This window comes from Gopherus evgoodei, chromosome 10 (assembly GCF_007399415.2).
Source record: "Gopherus evgoodei ecotype Sinaloan lineage chromosome 10, rGopEvg1_v1.p, whole genome shotgun sequence".
Classification (NCBI taxonomy): Eukaryota; Metazoa; Chordata; order Testudines; family Testudinidae; genus Gopherus; species Gopherus evgoodei.
In genome coordinates, this window is record NC_044331.1 from 45066393 (window position 1) to 45082371 (window position 15979).

General features: G+C 45.6%; 1 protein-coding gene across 10 annotated transcripts in view; it reads left to right on the plus strand.

The window, feature by feature from the left end:
- The window catches only part of NEO1 (neogenin 1), a 559154-nt gene that overhangs the window by 476801 nt on the left and 66374 nt on the right, over window positions 1-15979 (plus strand). For 7 of the 10 annotated variants that reach the window (XM_030577723.1, XM_030577731.1, XM_030577725.1 and 4 more), the window contains exons 19-21: window positions 5632-5739; window positions 9306-9500; window positions 10286-10318. In XM_030577723.1, coding sequence (XP_030433583.1) covers window positions 5632-5739; window positions 9306-9500; window positions 10286-10318 — 336 coding nt within the window. The remainder of the gene's footprint in view (window positions 1-5631; window positions 5740-9305; window positions 9501-10285; window positions 10319-15979) is intronic. The other 3 variants (XM_030577724.1, XM_030577727.1, XM_030577728.1) reach the window with 1 other exon arrangement.

The window sequence follows — 15979 nt, forward strand, 5'->3', positions numbered from 1 at the left end:
GTCTCCTGGTTTTAGGTGCCTAATGGATGATTTTTGAACAGTTGGGGTTGGCAATGCAGCATAGGATTTATTCCTCAATTACTGCTGAAGAAAGGTTTGTTCTTCTTCAAGTAGTGTCCCTATAGGTGCTGCAGTGTAAGAGAGCTTGCATCCCTGCACTGGTGATCGGAAAACTTTGCTAGCAGTGTCAGTTAGGCCCGCACATGCACTGTCTCTCTTTATATGCTGTCTCTCCAGCTCGTGTTGGCTAACCCCCCTCAGTTCCTTCTCAACCACCCCAGCCAGAGATGAAGTCATTAGCAGTCCATTAAGACTATCACTTAATTTACATACCTGTAGTTAGTTGGTCTACTACTTATAGTTCTAGTTGTAGTCATCTCCCTTCTTATTTTACCCTTGAAAATAAAATAAAAAATACATTAATTTCTTTCCTGTTCTTTCTCCCCTGTCGGGGATCCTTCCCCACAATGGGCTATGCTTGGTTCATCAACTTCAGAAAGTGTCTCATTTGTAAAGAGGCCATCCCGATTGCAGACAAGCACTCTCAGTGCATTCACTGCCTCGGGGAAGGCCATACACAGCAGAAGTGTGGTCTTTGCCATCAACTCCAGCCAAGATCCCGCAAAGACAAAGCTCTGCCAGAAGATCATCTTCATGGAGGAACTCTCCGACCCTAGTCGCCTGAGAGACATGAACCTTCCCCACAGCATTCTACATCTAAGGCCTGTAGGTCAAGGAAACAGGCTGCAGATCCCTCTCATAAATCATCTAAGAAGAGAGTGGGAAGTCTCCACAGTGAGCTCCAAGATAGCCATAATCATTCATCATCTCACTCGGTATCTTCGGCATCACCGGCACTGAGACTATCTCAGTCCAGTACCTATGGATCACAGAGACCAACAGCAACTGGAACTTCTGGCAGGCCTACAGACACGATGGGCATGGGCACTGAGTCATCAGCCCTGAAGGACAGGGGTAAGCAGTCTTCTAAAAAGATACTCCTGGTACTCGAGTCCACATCGGCACCACCAATGATGGCTCGCCCAGCACTGGAGCAATTGATCTGAACAATATCCCTGTCCTCCCCGGCACCACCACCAATGCCGGGACAATCAGTACTGGCAGAATCCTAACATTGCAGAGACCTCCACATGCCAGATGCACCAGAGTCCCCATCTCTTGGTATCAAGACCTTTGCACCAAGCCTCCACCAAGTTCAGGAAGTATCCCTGTTGCCATGCCCCTCTGCCATTTAGTGAGGGTTCAGACAGTGAGCCAGAGGAGGTAGTGTTGCAGTACTCCTCCCAAGCTCCATATGGTGCTTACTGCCAACAGAGACCAAGGATATACACACAGATGGCCCCACCAGCACCATCCTGGTATGGCCACCCATGCGTGCCACCTTTAGGCTCTATGCCACCAGCATCCCAATGGCCATATTGGGACCCTTGAGTGGCGCACCGCCAGCATGCCTCTCAGTCTTCCAGCCTTGCCCAAGAACCCTGGAAACAGGCCTCCCTTGGCCGCAGCATCCAGAGCTTCAGAACCACCTCAAGTCATAGAGGAACAGGAAGCTGGTAAAGAGAGGGAAGTGACACCAAGGATCATATCCTCTTATTCTCCAGATGAAGCCATTATGCCTCTTCCACCATCTTTGACAGACAATTTTTCTCTCTCCCAGGAGCTGGGAAAGAGAGTAGCAGTCATTCTCCAGATACCATTGGAGGAAGTCATGTACACCCACCATCAACTCGTGACATGCATCTGACGAAGTGGGTATTCACCCACGAAAGCTCATGCTCCAAAATGTCTGTTAGTCTATAAGGTGCCACAGGATTCTTTGCTGCTTTTACATCAACTCTTTGACATCCTCCACTCTGCCTCCTCCTCAAGATCGCCCTCCTGATTAATTAAGCCATTTTAGACCCAGCACAGATTCTGTGGCAGACCACAGCATCTGTGGCACCAACCTGCAAGTAAGTGAACAAAAAATACTATGTCCCCGCTAAGGAATCTGAATTCCTATTCTCCCACCTACCACACAGCTCCATCGTGGTGGATGCCGTCAACTTCCATGACCGATCACACTGTCGAGCTACTCCCTACGACAGGGACTGGAAGCGCCTTAACCTTTTTAGTAAAAAAGTGTATCCCTCAGCCAGTGTACAATTCCGTATCGCCAACTACCTGGCCCTTTTGGCGAATTATGATTACATAAATTACTCAAAACTGAATGTCTTTATTGAAAAGATGCCAGAAGCACATTGTGACCAAATCTAAGGCCATTATCCGGGAATGCCAATTAATGGCAAAGACATCACTTCAGTCGGCCCTCGATGTGGCTGACACAGCAGCTGGATCCATCTCCACAGATGTGATGCAAAGAGTGGCAGGAGTCCATTTGTCAGACTTCCTGAAAGAGGCAAAGTCCACTGTTGAGGGGCCTTCCTCTAGAGGGCTCTTTGCCAAGAAGACTGATGCCTCCCTTCACACTCTGAAGGACTGCAGAGCTACCCTCCGATCACTGGATATCTATACATGGAACAAAAGAGATGATTTAGTCCCCCATTCCAGTCACACACGCATCTCAGTACCAACCTCAACGCCACTGTGAGCTGCAAAGGAAGAAAGGGAAATTCCCTAACCGCAAACCATCTGATCCACAATCTTGGTCCCAGCCCTTTATGTATAAGCACCACTTTTGACAAGCAGGTCAAGGCGCCATTAGGCCACTCCCCCTGGCTGACACAGCCGACCATGCCCATTTGGCCACTGATTGGCAGCGTTCCACAGCACCTGGGAATGCATAACATCAGACCAATGGATCTTAGAGGTGGCTCAAACTGGGTACTTCATACATTTTACCTCCCTACCCTTTCAACAACACTCTTCTTGGTCCCTCTTCAGGGACCCTTTTTACAAGAGTTTACTACAAGAGATAGATCGTCTCCTATAGTTATGAGCCATAGAAACAGTATCTCAACATCTACAAGGCAAGGGGTTCTATTCTTGTTATTTTCTAATACCCAAAAGGAAGGTAGGTTGGAGACCTATACTGGACTTCAGAGCTCTCAATATGTTTGTCAAGGCTCAAAAATTCAAGATGATTGCTCATTCCAACTTTGGAAAAGGGAGACTGGTTTTCAGCCCTGCCGTACCTATCAATGAAAATGGCTTTTCTCACAGTGATTACCTTGGCCAGGAGAATAGGAGAGATAGCGGCTCTGGTGACACATCCCCACTACATGGTATTTTTTCCAGACAAGGTTACACTCAGACCCCATCCAAAATTCATCCCTAAGGCAACCTCCCTGTTTCACATGCATCAATTGATTCACCTTCCAATCTTCTACCTCAAGCCTCACCAAAACAACAGGGCGGCTATATTACATGCTCTAGATGTCAGGAGAACCCTGGCCTTCCACCTGGACAGGACAAAGTCCTTCAGGAAGTTCCCTGGACTAGACTTTTCCTCTCCATTGTGGAAAGATCCTAGTGCTCAGTTACAGAAGGAAGCACTGTGGAGCTGAAGATGGCATCGGAGGTGGAGTCCCCAGTGATCGCATAGTGTTCTGCGAAAGTGTGCCCAGAGGCTCTCTAAGTGGGTCTCAAATTGCATCAGATAGTGTTATCAATGTCGCAAGATTATCCCTCCAGACTCTAATCGTACACACTCCACAAGGTCGATCTCCTCATCCATTGTCTTCAAGAATGTCACTAGCTCAGAGATCTGTAGAGAAGTGACATGGGAGTCAGTTCACACTTCTGCAGAACACTACGCGGTCACTGGCACTCCATCTCTAATGCCATCTTCAGTTCTGCAGTGCTGTCATCTGTAACTGACCCGACTCTGAAGTCCTGGCCCTCCAGAAGGGGTACTGCTTGGGAGTCACCTACAGTGGAGCATCCATAGGGACACTACTCGGTGAAGAAGAAGTTACTCACCTTGTACAATAACTATGGTTCTTCAAGATGTGTCCCCCTGTGGGTGCTCCACAACCCACCCTCCTCACCTCTACTTCAGAGTTCTTGTCTATGACTCTGTTGTAGAGAAGGAACTGAGGGGCATTAGCCCACACACACTGGCTAGCCTTGTGGCACAGCATGAGGAGAGATAGTGTATGTGTGGGCCCAATGAACACTGCTACTGAAGTTCTCTGATCAGCAGCGCAGGGATACAAGCACACCTATAGAGGAGCAACCACAGGGGGACACATCTCAAAGTGCCATCATTACTGCACAAGATGAGTAACTTGTTGTTGTAGCTCAAGCACAGGCCTGGAAATCGGAAACCTCTTTCTAGTCTTGACAGTGTTCCTGGTTCTCTCATCCGAGCCTTGTCTAAGAGGTTGATTCGTGCTTTGCTTAAGTCCATCCCTGCTCTGTAGAGCACTTGAACACCATTGGTCGTTTGTTGAATTGGGGCAATAGTTACTAACTTTTGAGCCTCACTTCCCCCATCTCTACAGTGGGGATAATAATACTTAGTAACCTAACACAAGGGATGACAGGAGGATTAGTCACCGGTAGGTAACATACATAAAGCCCTTTGAACAGGAAAAGCACTATGACAACACTAACTAATACTGTTATTGAATTCAGTTTCCATGGCAGATGTAATTTGCTAAAAATTATATAATTAGAAGTCTGTTTTTTATAACTATATAGTTCCAAGGCATAGCTGGTTATTTAATTGCACCTTTGGAGACATCAGCTCTATGCATTTCATTGCCATTAATCTGAGCCCCGTCTGGGTATTTCAGTTCACCATAAGATTCTGATTCACACATTTAAGCCTTTAACTGGGGTAAAAGGCCTGTATCGTTTCCTCATTTTTGTGCAGGAGGGATGGTGGGGAAAAGACTTCTGCTTCAAGCTACTAAAAAGAAAAAAGGCTATGTGTTCATCATATCTGTTTCCAGAGTTCAAATAAACCTTGGTTAAAAGAAAGCAAGAGAGATAACACCTCTGTAGATGCAGACTTCCTTGCAAGCCATCAGAAACCTGTAGTCAAAGTGAAGGGTCTCTCAGAGGTTACAATTAAAAGCCTGCAGGAGTTTACCTTGGTGTTTCAAATGTGTTCATGGTGGAAAATTTGCATTGCAAGATCTGAGTCCCAGAGCAAACATTTTTGTGTAGAGATAAAATTTATCTTTTATGTTTTATTATTTTACATAAAAACAAAACATGGAATGGTGTCTTTACAAGTTGATGGGATTTCAAGAATGTTAAAATATTGTGGACTACCAGTCAGTACTCTCAGCTAGTAGCTTTGTTTCTACGAATATATTGTCTGTTTATATATAAAAAAAAAAAGACAATAATTGAAGATACACGTTGTTTATCCAGTCATGATTCACAGCATCTGTTGGACTGTAGAAATAGATAGCTCCTTAAGGAAAGGAAATATTATGCACCATATGGTACTGGCCATTTTAATGGAGTAAATCTTGAAAACTGCTGCCCTAGAATGGTAGATTTACCTTGCGATTAAACATACTGGGTTTCTATTGCTGGGCACCCATACTTCTGTGGCAAAGCAAGTTTAAAAGGATGGTTATGAGATCATTTACATGCATTCAGTGAGATCACTTACATGCTTCTAATGATTGTTTGGGGTTTTTTTTGCAGTTCCTACGTCTCCACCAAAAGATGTGACTGTGGTGAGCAAAGAGGGAAAACCTAGGACAATAATTGTAAACTGGCAGCCTCCATCTGAAGCCAATGGCAAAATTACAGGTGCAGTTTGTGTGCGCTCTCAAGTGATCCTGTGTCCTTATTTTTAGTATACTGAGCCTGGGAGGGTAGATGGAAGATATCTAATCAATGCCCCAGTCTCCTCTTTGTTAATCACAAACCCATGTAGGATGTTTATCTTCTTGTTTATGAATCTTCTCATGTAGCCGAAATTAATTGTTTAATTTTACATCTGCTGGAAATGAGTTAAGTATAAAAAATAAATGCAACTCTGAAGTTTTCAGCCCACTGCTGCTCTGCTCTTTAGAGGCATCGGCATTGCTGATCTCCACATGAAGTATAGATCATTGTAAAATAGGAGTCTGGATCATGTAAAATTATCATTAATAATATTTTGATTTAGTTGGGGATTGGTCCTGCTTTGAGCAGGGGGTTGGACTAGATGACCTCCTGAGGTCCCTTCCAAGCCTGATATTTTATGATTCATGATCATAGAACCTATGATTCTGTGATCATGAAAGGTCAGATTATCATTTTAAATACTATAGAAATCATCATCTTCACCAGTTAATGCAATCCTAGTAGCAAACTTTCAGAAACACACATCTGCAGTTAGACTGGCCCTGAAGCATTTTATGAAAGAGATTCTTTGGCCCAATTCTCTAGCATGTTGTCTGTGGCATTCCTCTGGTACAAAGTGGACTTAGACTCAGTATGTGAAGGTGCTGGAGGATTTCCCTGTGTTCAAGATCATTCATAAGTGGCCTAGGAGCATGACTGGGTATATTTGTACCCTGGTAGTTCATTGTACCCTGTAGACCATAGGAGCAAGCTGCTCTGAATTACACATTGAATCTGGGTGGTTGTTTCTATACCTAAGAACGTCATGCAGACAGAAGAAGGGAAGGGAGAAAATAAAATATCCCCCCAATACTTATAAAATAATATAGAATTTGATTCTGTAAATGTGGATGACAATATAGAGACATGTAAAGATGGACAGCTATATATCCGAAGACGAAGTGATGACATAATAACTCTTCTTCAGCTCTGTATAGCTTCAAAGCTTGTCTCTGTCAGCAACTGAAATTGGTCCAATAAAAGATATTACCTTACCCACCTTGTCTCTGTTGTACTGGGACCAGCATGGCTACAATAGTGCAAACAGCTGTGAATACACACCGATAGCTAGAGTATATGATTGTGTGGTATATAAAGGTTTGTCTTTGAGAAGTGCCACAGCACTAAAAGAGCCGTGCCTTCCTGGGTTGTGCAAGTGCCCCCCCTCATGGGTTGGATTGTTCAGCAGTGAAGCTGGTTAGCTGCAGGCTTCAGGACTGTAGGTGAAGTGCCCTTTGCTTTTTAGCAGCCATTCCAGTTGTCTGGTTCAAAGTTATTTTTGAAGTTGTTTTAGGTAGGTTTGCCTGCTTTCAACTCCCCATCCACCCCACGTCTTCAGTATTGCATAGGCAGGTTATTTAGTTGGTGCTTGGGGTTGAGGAGTTGATTCTGTGTTCTGGCTGACTCTGACAACAGGACAGGATTCAAACACTGTATGATGTATGCCAGTAAAATGTACTTCCTGCCTAGAGCCAGAAAATTGGGGAAACCTAAGGGTATTGGTTTAGAAAATCTTTGAAATGGAGAGTCCAAGTAAACAGAACTCTGAGGGAAGGGAAACTTTTAACATCCATTTCAGTAACGTCTTTAAAAAATGTCTTATGTATAATATGGTCTGATAACTAGTCCTTGGATAGCAGGGAACAAGGGTTGTGTATCCTTTTGGAAAGATGAGACTCTCCTCATTGCAATAGTGCAAGTCTCCTGTTTCTAGCTTTCATACTGTACTAGTGGACTTTAAACCTGAACTGGTCTGAGTCTGAAAATCAGTTACTCCACTTTTAATCATTTGTGAATTATGCAGCCATCTCAAATCCATGCCAATAAAATCTTTATGCCACCCCATCAAGTGTTCCATATATGTGTATGTGAAAAAGAAAGAGACAAATTTAGATTTTTCATCCAAAATTGTCATAAAAATCCAGGCACAGAAGTTGCTTTCCCACTCTTAAAATGATGAAGAAGATGAAAAAAATAATGTGTTTGCTCACCTGGTTTAAGCAGAATTTTACAAGACTAAGCTTTATTATTCTTTGAATGTGCAACGATCACAGCTGAATGTTTTAAAAATGTTCTGTAATCACATTTGCAATCACGCTATAAAAGGAAATCTGATAAAATGATTGCATTATGTGAAGCATTAGAATTCCCTTTATATGTCAGTTGTACGCCAATTCCACGTTTTCCAGGAACATGTGAACAGACTGCCCTCTGGTGGATTGAATAGAAAACAAGATACTAAATAGCTCACAAAGTCAGCACTGGCCTTTCTGTGCACTGAGGGAGACAGGGTCCTGTGGAAAAAACAGTATGTGATCATGTCATTAAAGACTGTATCATAATGCATGCACACAAGAGGGGTGAATTAAGGTTGCACAGGCAACTTTATTTGTAACATTCCCTAGCTTCTACTGGCTTGTTTGCAACCATAATAACGTTTTTTTAACATAACTTTAGGTGTCTTATATGTAAATAAACATTAAGAAGTGCAATTTCTGGGTTCTACAGGCCTTTGTTATACAATATATTGAAAATACCAACCAATTAATCAAGACAAAAATAAAGAGTGTTGTCTTCAATTGCATTAATCTCTGGGGTTTGATTGCCACTTTACATGCTGCTCCTTGCTTAGGGCAGATCTTAGCTGCATTGCAGGGGACTAGCCCAGGGAATAGAGGTGGGTGTCACCTACCTGCATGGGAGAGGAGGTTACAGCTCTGCAGAGTATGCAGCCCCTTCCACTCTTCTACCTATGGTACGGGTAGCCCATGCAAGGGAGAAAGGGGACATCAGATATCCCCTTGTGCAGGCGCATGGGGCTAGTGATGTTTAGCCCTGTATTTGTTAGTATTTATTTTATGCCATTGTTTCTACCCATTCACTGTCATTAAATATATTATATATTATAATCATTTTGCCAGTTCACCATGGTGCCATACATACAGTATATTCAATAAAAGGTTACATTAATTTAGTATACCTTTACAGGTGATATGCAATTCTCTTGAGGTTTACATTTTTTCATTGTTAATATAAACTGAGAGATAGCAAAAGCTGTAACTACTTATTTTTTTATTTTATTTTAAAGCTATCATTTTTCTCTAAACTGCTAATATTTGAGGAGGGAGCATTCTTATAATAGTCCTCAAATTATTATTTTACATTGTTTTCATATGATTGGAAAAGAAGATGGAAATAATGGGATTCTCTATAATTGAATGTAGGATAATTTTGATATTTTAAGTGGCATTGTTATACTTCATGATATAATACAATGGTTTAAAATTTCCCATGGGATGTGTATCTAAGATTTAAATGAATGCTTATATATTGAAACAAAGGAGGTTGTGGTTCTCGAAAGCCCCTCAGTGGTTTAAGAGCACCTATTCCATCTAATGTCAGTAGGATCTGTGCTCGAGCCATTTAAGAAGCAACAAAAATCCCACCCTTTAATGCATAAATTTTATCTTTTTGGTACCTTTGAACAGGATACATCATTTACTACAGCACAGATGTGAATGCTGAGATACATGATTGGGTCATTGAGCCTGTGGTGGGAAACAGATTGACACACCAGATCCAAGAGTTAACCCTTGATACGCCATATTATTTCAAAATCCAGGCCCGCAACTCAAAGGGCATGGGGCCTATGTCGGAGGCAGTACAGTTCAGAACACCCAAAGGTAAAGTCTCATGTATGTTCTCCAGCATTTCCTAAAATACCTGTAGGAAAAGCAACTGGGAGCATCAATTTTGTATTGAATATGGGCTGCGGAAGAAAAGATGAAGTTTGATTAGGGAAGATGTTTTCTCTTTATCTTCCAGCGGCTCTTGGCTGGAAACAAACGCATAACCCAGTTTAAAATCATATGTTTGTGGAGATTTATTTTTAAATTAATTATTGGCCCATATATCACCAAGCTGTTATTACATAGTCAGTGCCGTAAGTGAGTTTCAGAAAAACTGACATCTAGTTACCCAAAGACTTCAGGTGCAGTGTGTTGCATCTGCCCAACGGTACAGGCAGCAGGATTTGCAAATAAGTTCTTATTGATCTGCGAACAATTACATGTTAATGTCATGGATGATATAACATGAACAAGTATGATATAACTGCCTCTTTAATCAGGAGATGCTTGTTCATGGGTAACTTGTGAAAGCGTAGGAATGAACATGACATTGAAAATATGTACTATTAAGGAAACATGGAGAAATCATTGTATAGGACAGATGTTAATGTAGATAATATCTGTAAGGAGAGGTGAAAAATAACCTTGCAAAAAAGGTGTGTGTCAATTTAATATCTAGCAGTATTGTTTCTATGTGAGTTTTTTGTGTTTAAAAATGGAAGCTTAAATCTCTAACTAGTTTTTTTCTGCTGTGTGAAGTTCTTTAAATACTGCCTGTCACTCCTTCAGACCTGGTGATCTTTCTCTTGTTTTTTACTCCCCTGTGCTTGTCCTGGTAGCTGACTCCTCAGATAAAATGCCTAATGATCAAGGTAAATAAACAGACATTCTTTCTCCTCTGTTCCATCTCTTTCACACACTACTGTGTTTCTTTTCCACCTGCAATTGCACCTAATAAATGAAACACACATCAGCTGCTCTAAATGTAACTGAGCGAGCTCATGTGGAGCTTTTATTAGCAGAGGAACTAGAGATTTTATTTCTGGTCTGGATGTCAGGAATGTAAAGTGATCTCCATAGTCAGATGTCACATAAGAGGAGAAGTGGGTTATGCCAACCCTGAACCATTCTGTTAAAATGAATTTGAATTAGGTAATATTCAAGTAGAGCTCTGACCAGTGAACCCTGGATCTCAGCACAAAGAGGTAGAAGACCAAAGAACACTTGCTGAATTAGCACAAGTTGTGTTTTGTCAGCTCTACATCTGTTATTTTTGCAGTAAATAAAAGTAGCCTTAGTCTTGTTCAGCTTTCTGCACGAGAGAGTCTGCCGGTTGACTCATTTAGAGATCAGTCTCCACTAGGAGTGCAACTTTAGCCACCAGAAACTTTAAGCTTACTAACCTGACAAATGGTAGCTTTGAGTTTGCTGTGTGGAGCTGGGGTCTGTGGTGATATTTTAGGGCTAATTTTGCTTTCTTCCAAATAAGGTAAACATCCCACTGGTAGGGAGAGAAATGTATTTTAGTGTTTGGGGAGGAACAAGTTTAAAGGGATACTGGCAAAGAATTTAGCATATGATTAAAGCTAAAAGTGAAAACGTATTCCACGTTATAAATATATATTTGTTTAATCCATTACTGAGAAATATTTTGTAAACACTGTTTATTTTACCTGTCCCAAACCAAACAGTGATGATTGAGGGCAGTTGAGGAACAAACTCTTATCCAGCCTTTGGTTGCAAAAACCCTGGCTGCTAGCCCAGTCTCTGTCCCCAAGGGATGGGAAAGACGAAAACTTTGTGTTTTATTTAAAAGTTGCTACACTGTCTCTTTTGCACTGCTTTTCTAACCTCAGTTCTGCACATAACTGTCTTCATGTCCTTCATACAGCATGAGCATCCTAAGGGAGGAAAGTTTTGTCTCAGTAACATTTTGTTAGTGTTCATAATTGCATAGAACTTTTAATTCAAAAATGCACATATGAAAAGCAGGAGACGTTTGTTTTATAATTCTTGTAAATATAATAGGGCTTTGAAGAGGTGACAAACTAGGAGCAATGGGTGAAATGAAGAAAAGGAAAGCATAGGCTGAATAGCAGAAAAAACTTCTTGACAACAAGATCTGTTAGACTGTGGAATAGTGTCTCTCAAGAAGTGATGGAAAAAGCACTGGAGAATATAGGGAACAAACCAACCCACAGTGAGTGGACTGAATCTCTGACTTCTGTGGTTCTTCTTATTTCTACCGTAGCCACTTATTGATGAGTATGTTATCTCAGAATACCTTTTCAAATCTTTTTCCCATAGCGTTTCTCCTTACGTACATAGTACGATACTTTGCCCCTCCATTCTCCTTCCTTGTAGCACAGGTGTTGGCTCACAGTAGAACAGGTTCCCTGTTGAAGCTATCTGTGTGTTGCACATTGGTCAAGTACAAGGACAAAACGCAATGTGTGTAGTACTCAGAAGAGCTAACCTACAGTAACAAAAGGTAATAGTGTTATTTTCAGCTGTAGCATACTTATGGGGCACTCCCAAGGCAGCTAGCCTAAAAAAACTGACCTATTAACACTGGAAAGTCTTTAAGGATTGCAAGCAAATTGTATTTCTACCAATCCTTGCTGAAGAGGGCAACAGAGAACCTCAATACTTCCAGTACAGCTCTCTGCAAACGGACTGGTACACATCCTCTAGGATCAAAGATGGGACATGTGCACTAGCTAGTTCATAGTGTCATGTTGAAAGTAGAGGCATTTATTCTAATGCTTGCTGCAATGATGATCAGTGTTTGAGGAGGAGGAGAATTGCTTGCTGTACTAGGCTAGTGGGCCCATTTCTCTTCTCAATTACAATGGTGTAAAACTGCTGTGAGAGGATGACCAGGGTCAGCATCTTGCAAATAGAACAGTTGTTAAGGTAGTGTGAGATGTGAAAACTCCAAAGAGTTGAAAGGATAATCTATCAATCCCTCATTCTAGGAATTAGATATTTGCCAGACTGACTGAGAGTCACTATGCGAAAGGAGTCTAGATTAATCCATTATGATCATCTAGTCTGACCTCTTGATGCATAGCACAAGTCATAAAGTTTCACTCCGTTGTCACTGCAGTGAGCCCATAAATTGTGATTGAGCTATAGACATGCCAACATGTGATTGAACTTTAGAAGAACATCTAGTTCTTTGAGTGCTTGCTCATGTCCATTCCATGTTAGGTGTGCACACATCACATGCACAGGTGCTGGAGATTTTACTGTCAGTGGTATCCATCAGGCCAGCTCTAGTGCTGCAAGCTTACGCACTAGTATAAGGAGCCTAGCTTGCCCTGCACCCTCTCAGTTCCTTCTTACCACCTGTGACCTCTTGCTTTGGCAGGGCGGTCAGTCAGTGGTTTTTTTCCTGTTATTCTCTAGATTAGTTATATTAGTCTTAACTTCTTGTAGTCTTGTATATAGTTAGATAGAATTAGTGTGTATAGTTAGACTCCTCCCCCCATCTTAGCTTAGAGGGGATTCTTTCACCCCTGGATCCGGGCATGCCCCAGTCTCCAGGCTTCAAACCCTGCGCCTCCTGCAGCAGGGGTATGCCAGTGAACAACCCACACTCCAGCTGCATAAAGTGTCTGGGAAAGGCGCACATATGACAGTGTTGCCAAATCTGCTGGGATTTAAAGCCTCATAGAAAGAAGAACAGGGAGGCTAGACTACAGGCTATCCTAAAGGAAGTGTCACTTAAACCAGCGTCAGAGCCAAGCCGACTGGACTCAGCTACAAGCACCTCAGCTTTGATGCGAAGAGTATTTCCAGCACTGCATGCTTCTCGGCACCATTCTCCATCTGCAGTACAAGGAAAGAAGCAACGGTCCGAGAGGGGATGCTACCCAGTACTGAGGAAGGACAAACAAGGGGAGTGCAATGGAGTACAACCCATGTCAGGTTACACCTCCACTGCACGTTAGCAGCACCATCAACTCATCCCTAATCGCAGATGACATTGAGTCCAGTGCGGGACCATCTGCTGATGCCAGGCCATCATCGCTATGCCAGCAGGATCATGGTACTGTCCGAGAGGAGAGCTCCTCCAACTCACAATCTGGCAATGGACCCAGACTCAGGTACTGAGCCTAGTACTGACACACAGGACTTAGGCCTGGGGGGCATAGTTGGGGCTGAAGAAGAAGAGGAGGGCCCCCTGCTGGTACAGGCTTCTTCTTCTTCGAGTGATTGCTCACATCCATTCCAGTTAGGTGTGCGCGCCGCGCGTGCACGTTCGTCGGAAACTTTTTTACCCTAGCAACTCCAGTGGGCCGGCAGGTCGCCCCCTAGAGTGGCGCCGCCATGGCGCTCTATATATACCCCTGCCGGCCCGCCCGCTCCTCAGTTCCTTCTTACCGCCGTGTCGGTCGTTGGAACTGTGGAGCGCGGCTTAGCTGTCCTCCACGTCCCTAGCTCTCCTAGTTCTCTATCGCTTGTCTATCATTTATCTCTAGTTCCATATAGTTGTTAATTAGTTTGTTAAGTAGATAGTTTAGTTAAATAGTTGTTAAGTAGTTCTTTGCCGGGGGCTTAGCCCTTCCCGGCACCCGGCGCCAGGCTCATGCCTGTGTCGCCGGGCTTCAAGCAGTGTGCGGCCTGCAAGAAGCCCATGCCTACCAGCGATCCCCACGAAGCGTGCCTGAAGTGCCTCGGGGAATCGCACAGATCTGACAAGTGCCGCATCTGTAAGGCTTTTAAGCCGAGGACAAAAAAGGAGAGGGATCAGAGGCTCCGAACTCTCCTAATGGAGGCGGCACTTGACCCGTCGACTTCGCAGGCCGTGGTATCGGCACCGGCACCGGATCGCTCCGGCACCGAGAAGACTCCCCGGCACCGACCTTCTCCGGCACCGGAATCAGAGCCTAGGCCGTCGAAGTCTGATACTCCGGCCAGGCAGACCCGGCTTGAGCGCCCGGCCTCGACATCGGCCGCGGCGCCGCCGGCACCGTCAGCACCGTTGACTCCGGGCCCGGCGGGTCCGTTGAGTCCGGTGCCGCCGAGCTCCCCCATGAAATCTGGGGTTGAGATAGTGGTCCCATCCACACCGGAGACCTTCGCCTCGGCTCGGGACCTTATTGCCCTGACTGAGCCCACTCGGCTGCCACCCCCGGTACCTCCGGTGCGGGTTGTGTCCAGAGGCAAGCCCATGCTGTCGGCGCCGCCCAGAGACAGTCGTTCGCCATCCAGGTCCCGACGTCTTGGGCGCTCCAGATCCCGACGCCGCTCGCAGTCCCGGCACCGCTCCCCTCAGCGGTACCGGTCGCACTCGCGGCAACGGTCGGCATCGAGACGGTCGCGGTCAGGCTCCAGTCGGCGACACCGGCACCGCGACTCCAGGAGCAGGTCCCGACGCTACTCGCCGCACCGGTCGACCTCCCGGCACCGAGCTGGTGGCAGGTCCCGGTCTCGGTCGACCTCCCGGCGCCGAGCTGGTGGTAGGTCCCGGTCGACCTCCCGGCACCGAGCTGGTGGCAGGTCCCGGTCGACCTCCCGGCACCGAGCTGGTGGCAGGTCCCGGTACCGAAGCGGCACCCGGTACCGATCAGGATCCCGGCACCGTGATAGATCCCGGTCCCGATCCCGGTCCCGGCACCGATATGACTCCCGGCACCGGTCCCCGGCACCGAGACGATCCTCCGTGCCGGCACGCGCAGACCCTTACCGTCCGGGGTCGGCCCCGCCGTGGCCCTCGAGACAGCCGTCCGTATCTTCCCAGACGGACAGTGGGTATGCGCTGGGCACCGACCGGCAGGCGGCGCTGTTCGGGGATCCGCCGCTGCAAGACCAAGGCCCACAACAGTGGGGATTCTGGACACCCTGGGCATACCATCAGGCCCAGGGCCCCCAGCAGCTCCCTGCTAGACCGGCGACTGCGGAGCGTAGGGCCCCTGAAGCCTCCTTGTCTCGCCCCCCTCCCTCCCCGGAAGGGGACGAAGGGTCCAAACAGCAGGACTCCGCTGTGGCTCCGGAGGCAGAGGCGAGGGCTGAGGAAGACCCTCAGTTGGACACTATCGTGCCTGGGGTCTCATCATCCTCCTCCCTGGATGAGGCGGTGGCGGGTACCTCCTCCAACAGTCCCCTCCCGCTGGATCTCAGGGCGCACCAGGACCTCCTCAGGCGATTGGCTCAAAACCTGAGTCTGCAGGCAGAGGAGGTCTCGGAGATAGAGGACCCAATTGTCACCATCCTCTCTTCTGATGCTCCCACCAGGGTCGCCCTGCCCTTCATACGGACCATCCAGGCCAATGCCAATACTATCTGGCAGTCCCCGGCCTCCATCCCTCCGACAGCGAAAGGAGTCGAGAGAAAGTACATGGCCCCTTCTAGGGGCTATGAATATCTACATGTTCACCCGACTCCCGGTTCACTGGTAGTGCAATCGGTGAACGATAGGGAGCGTCACGGCCAGGAGGCTCCGGCCCCCAAGTCCAGAGAGGCCAGGCGGATGGACCTCCTTGGCCGTAAGGTGTATTCGGCTGGGGCGCTGCAGCTCAGGGTCT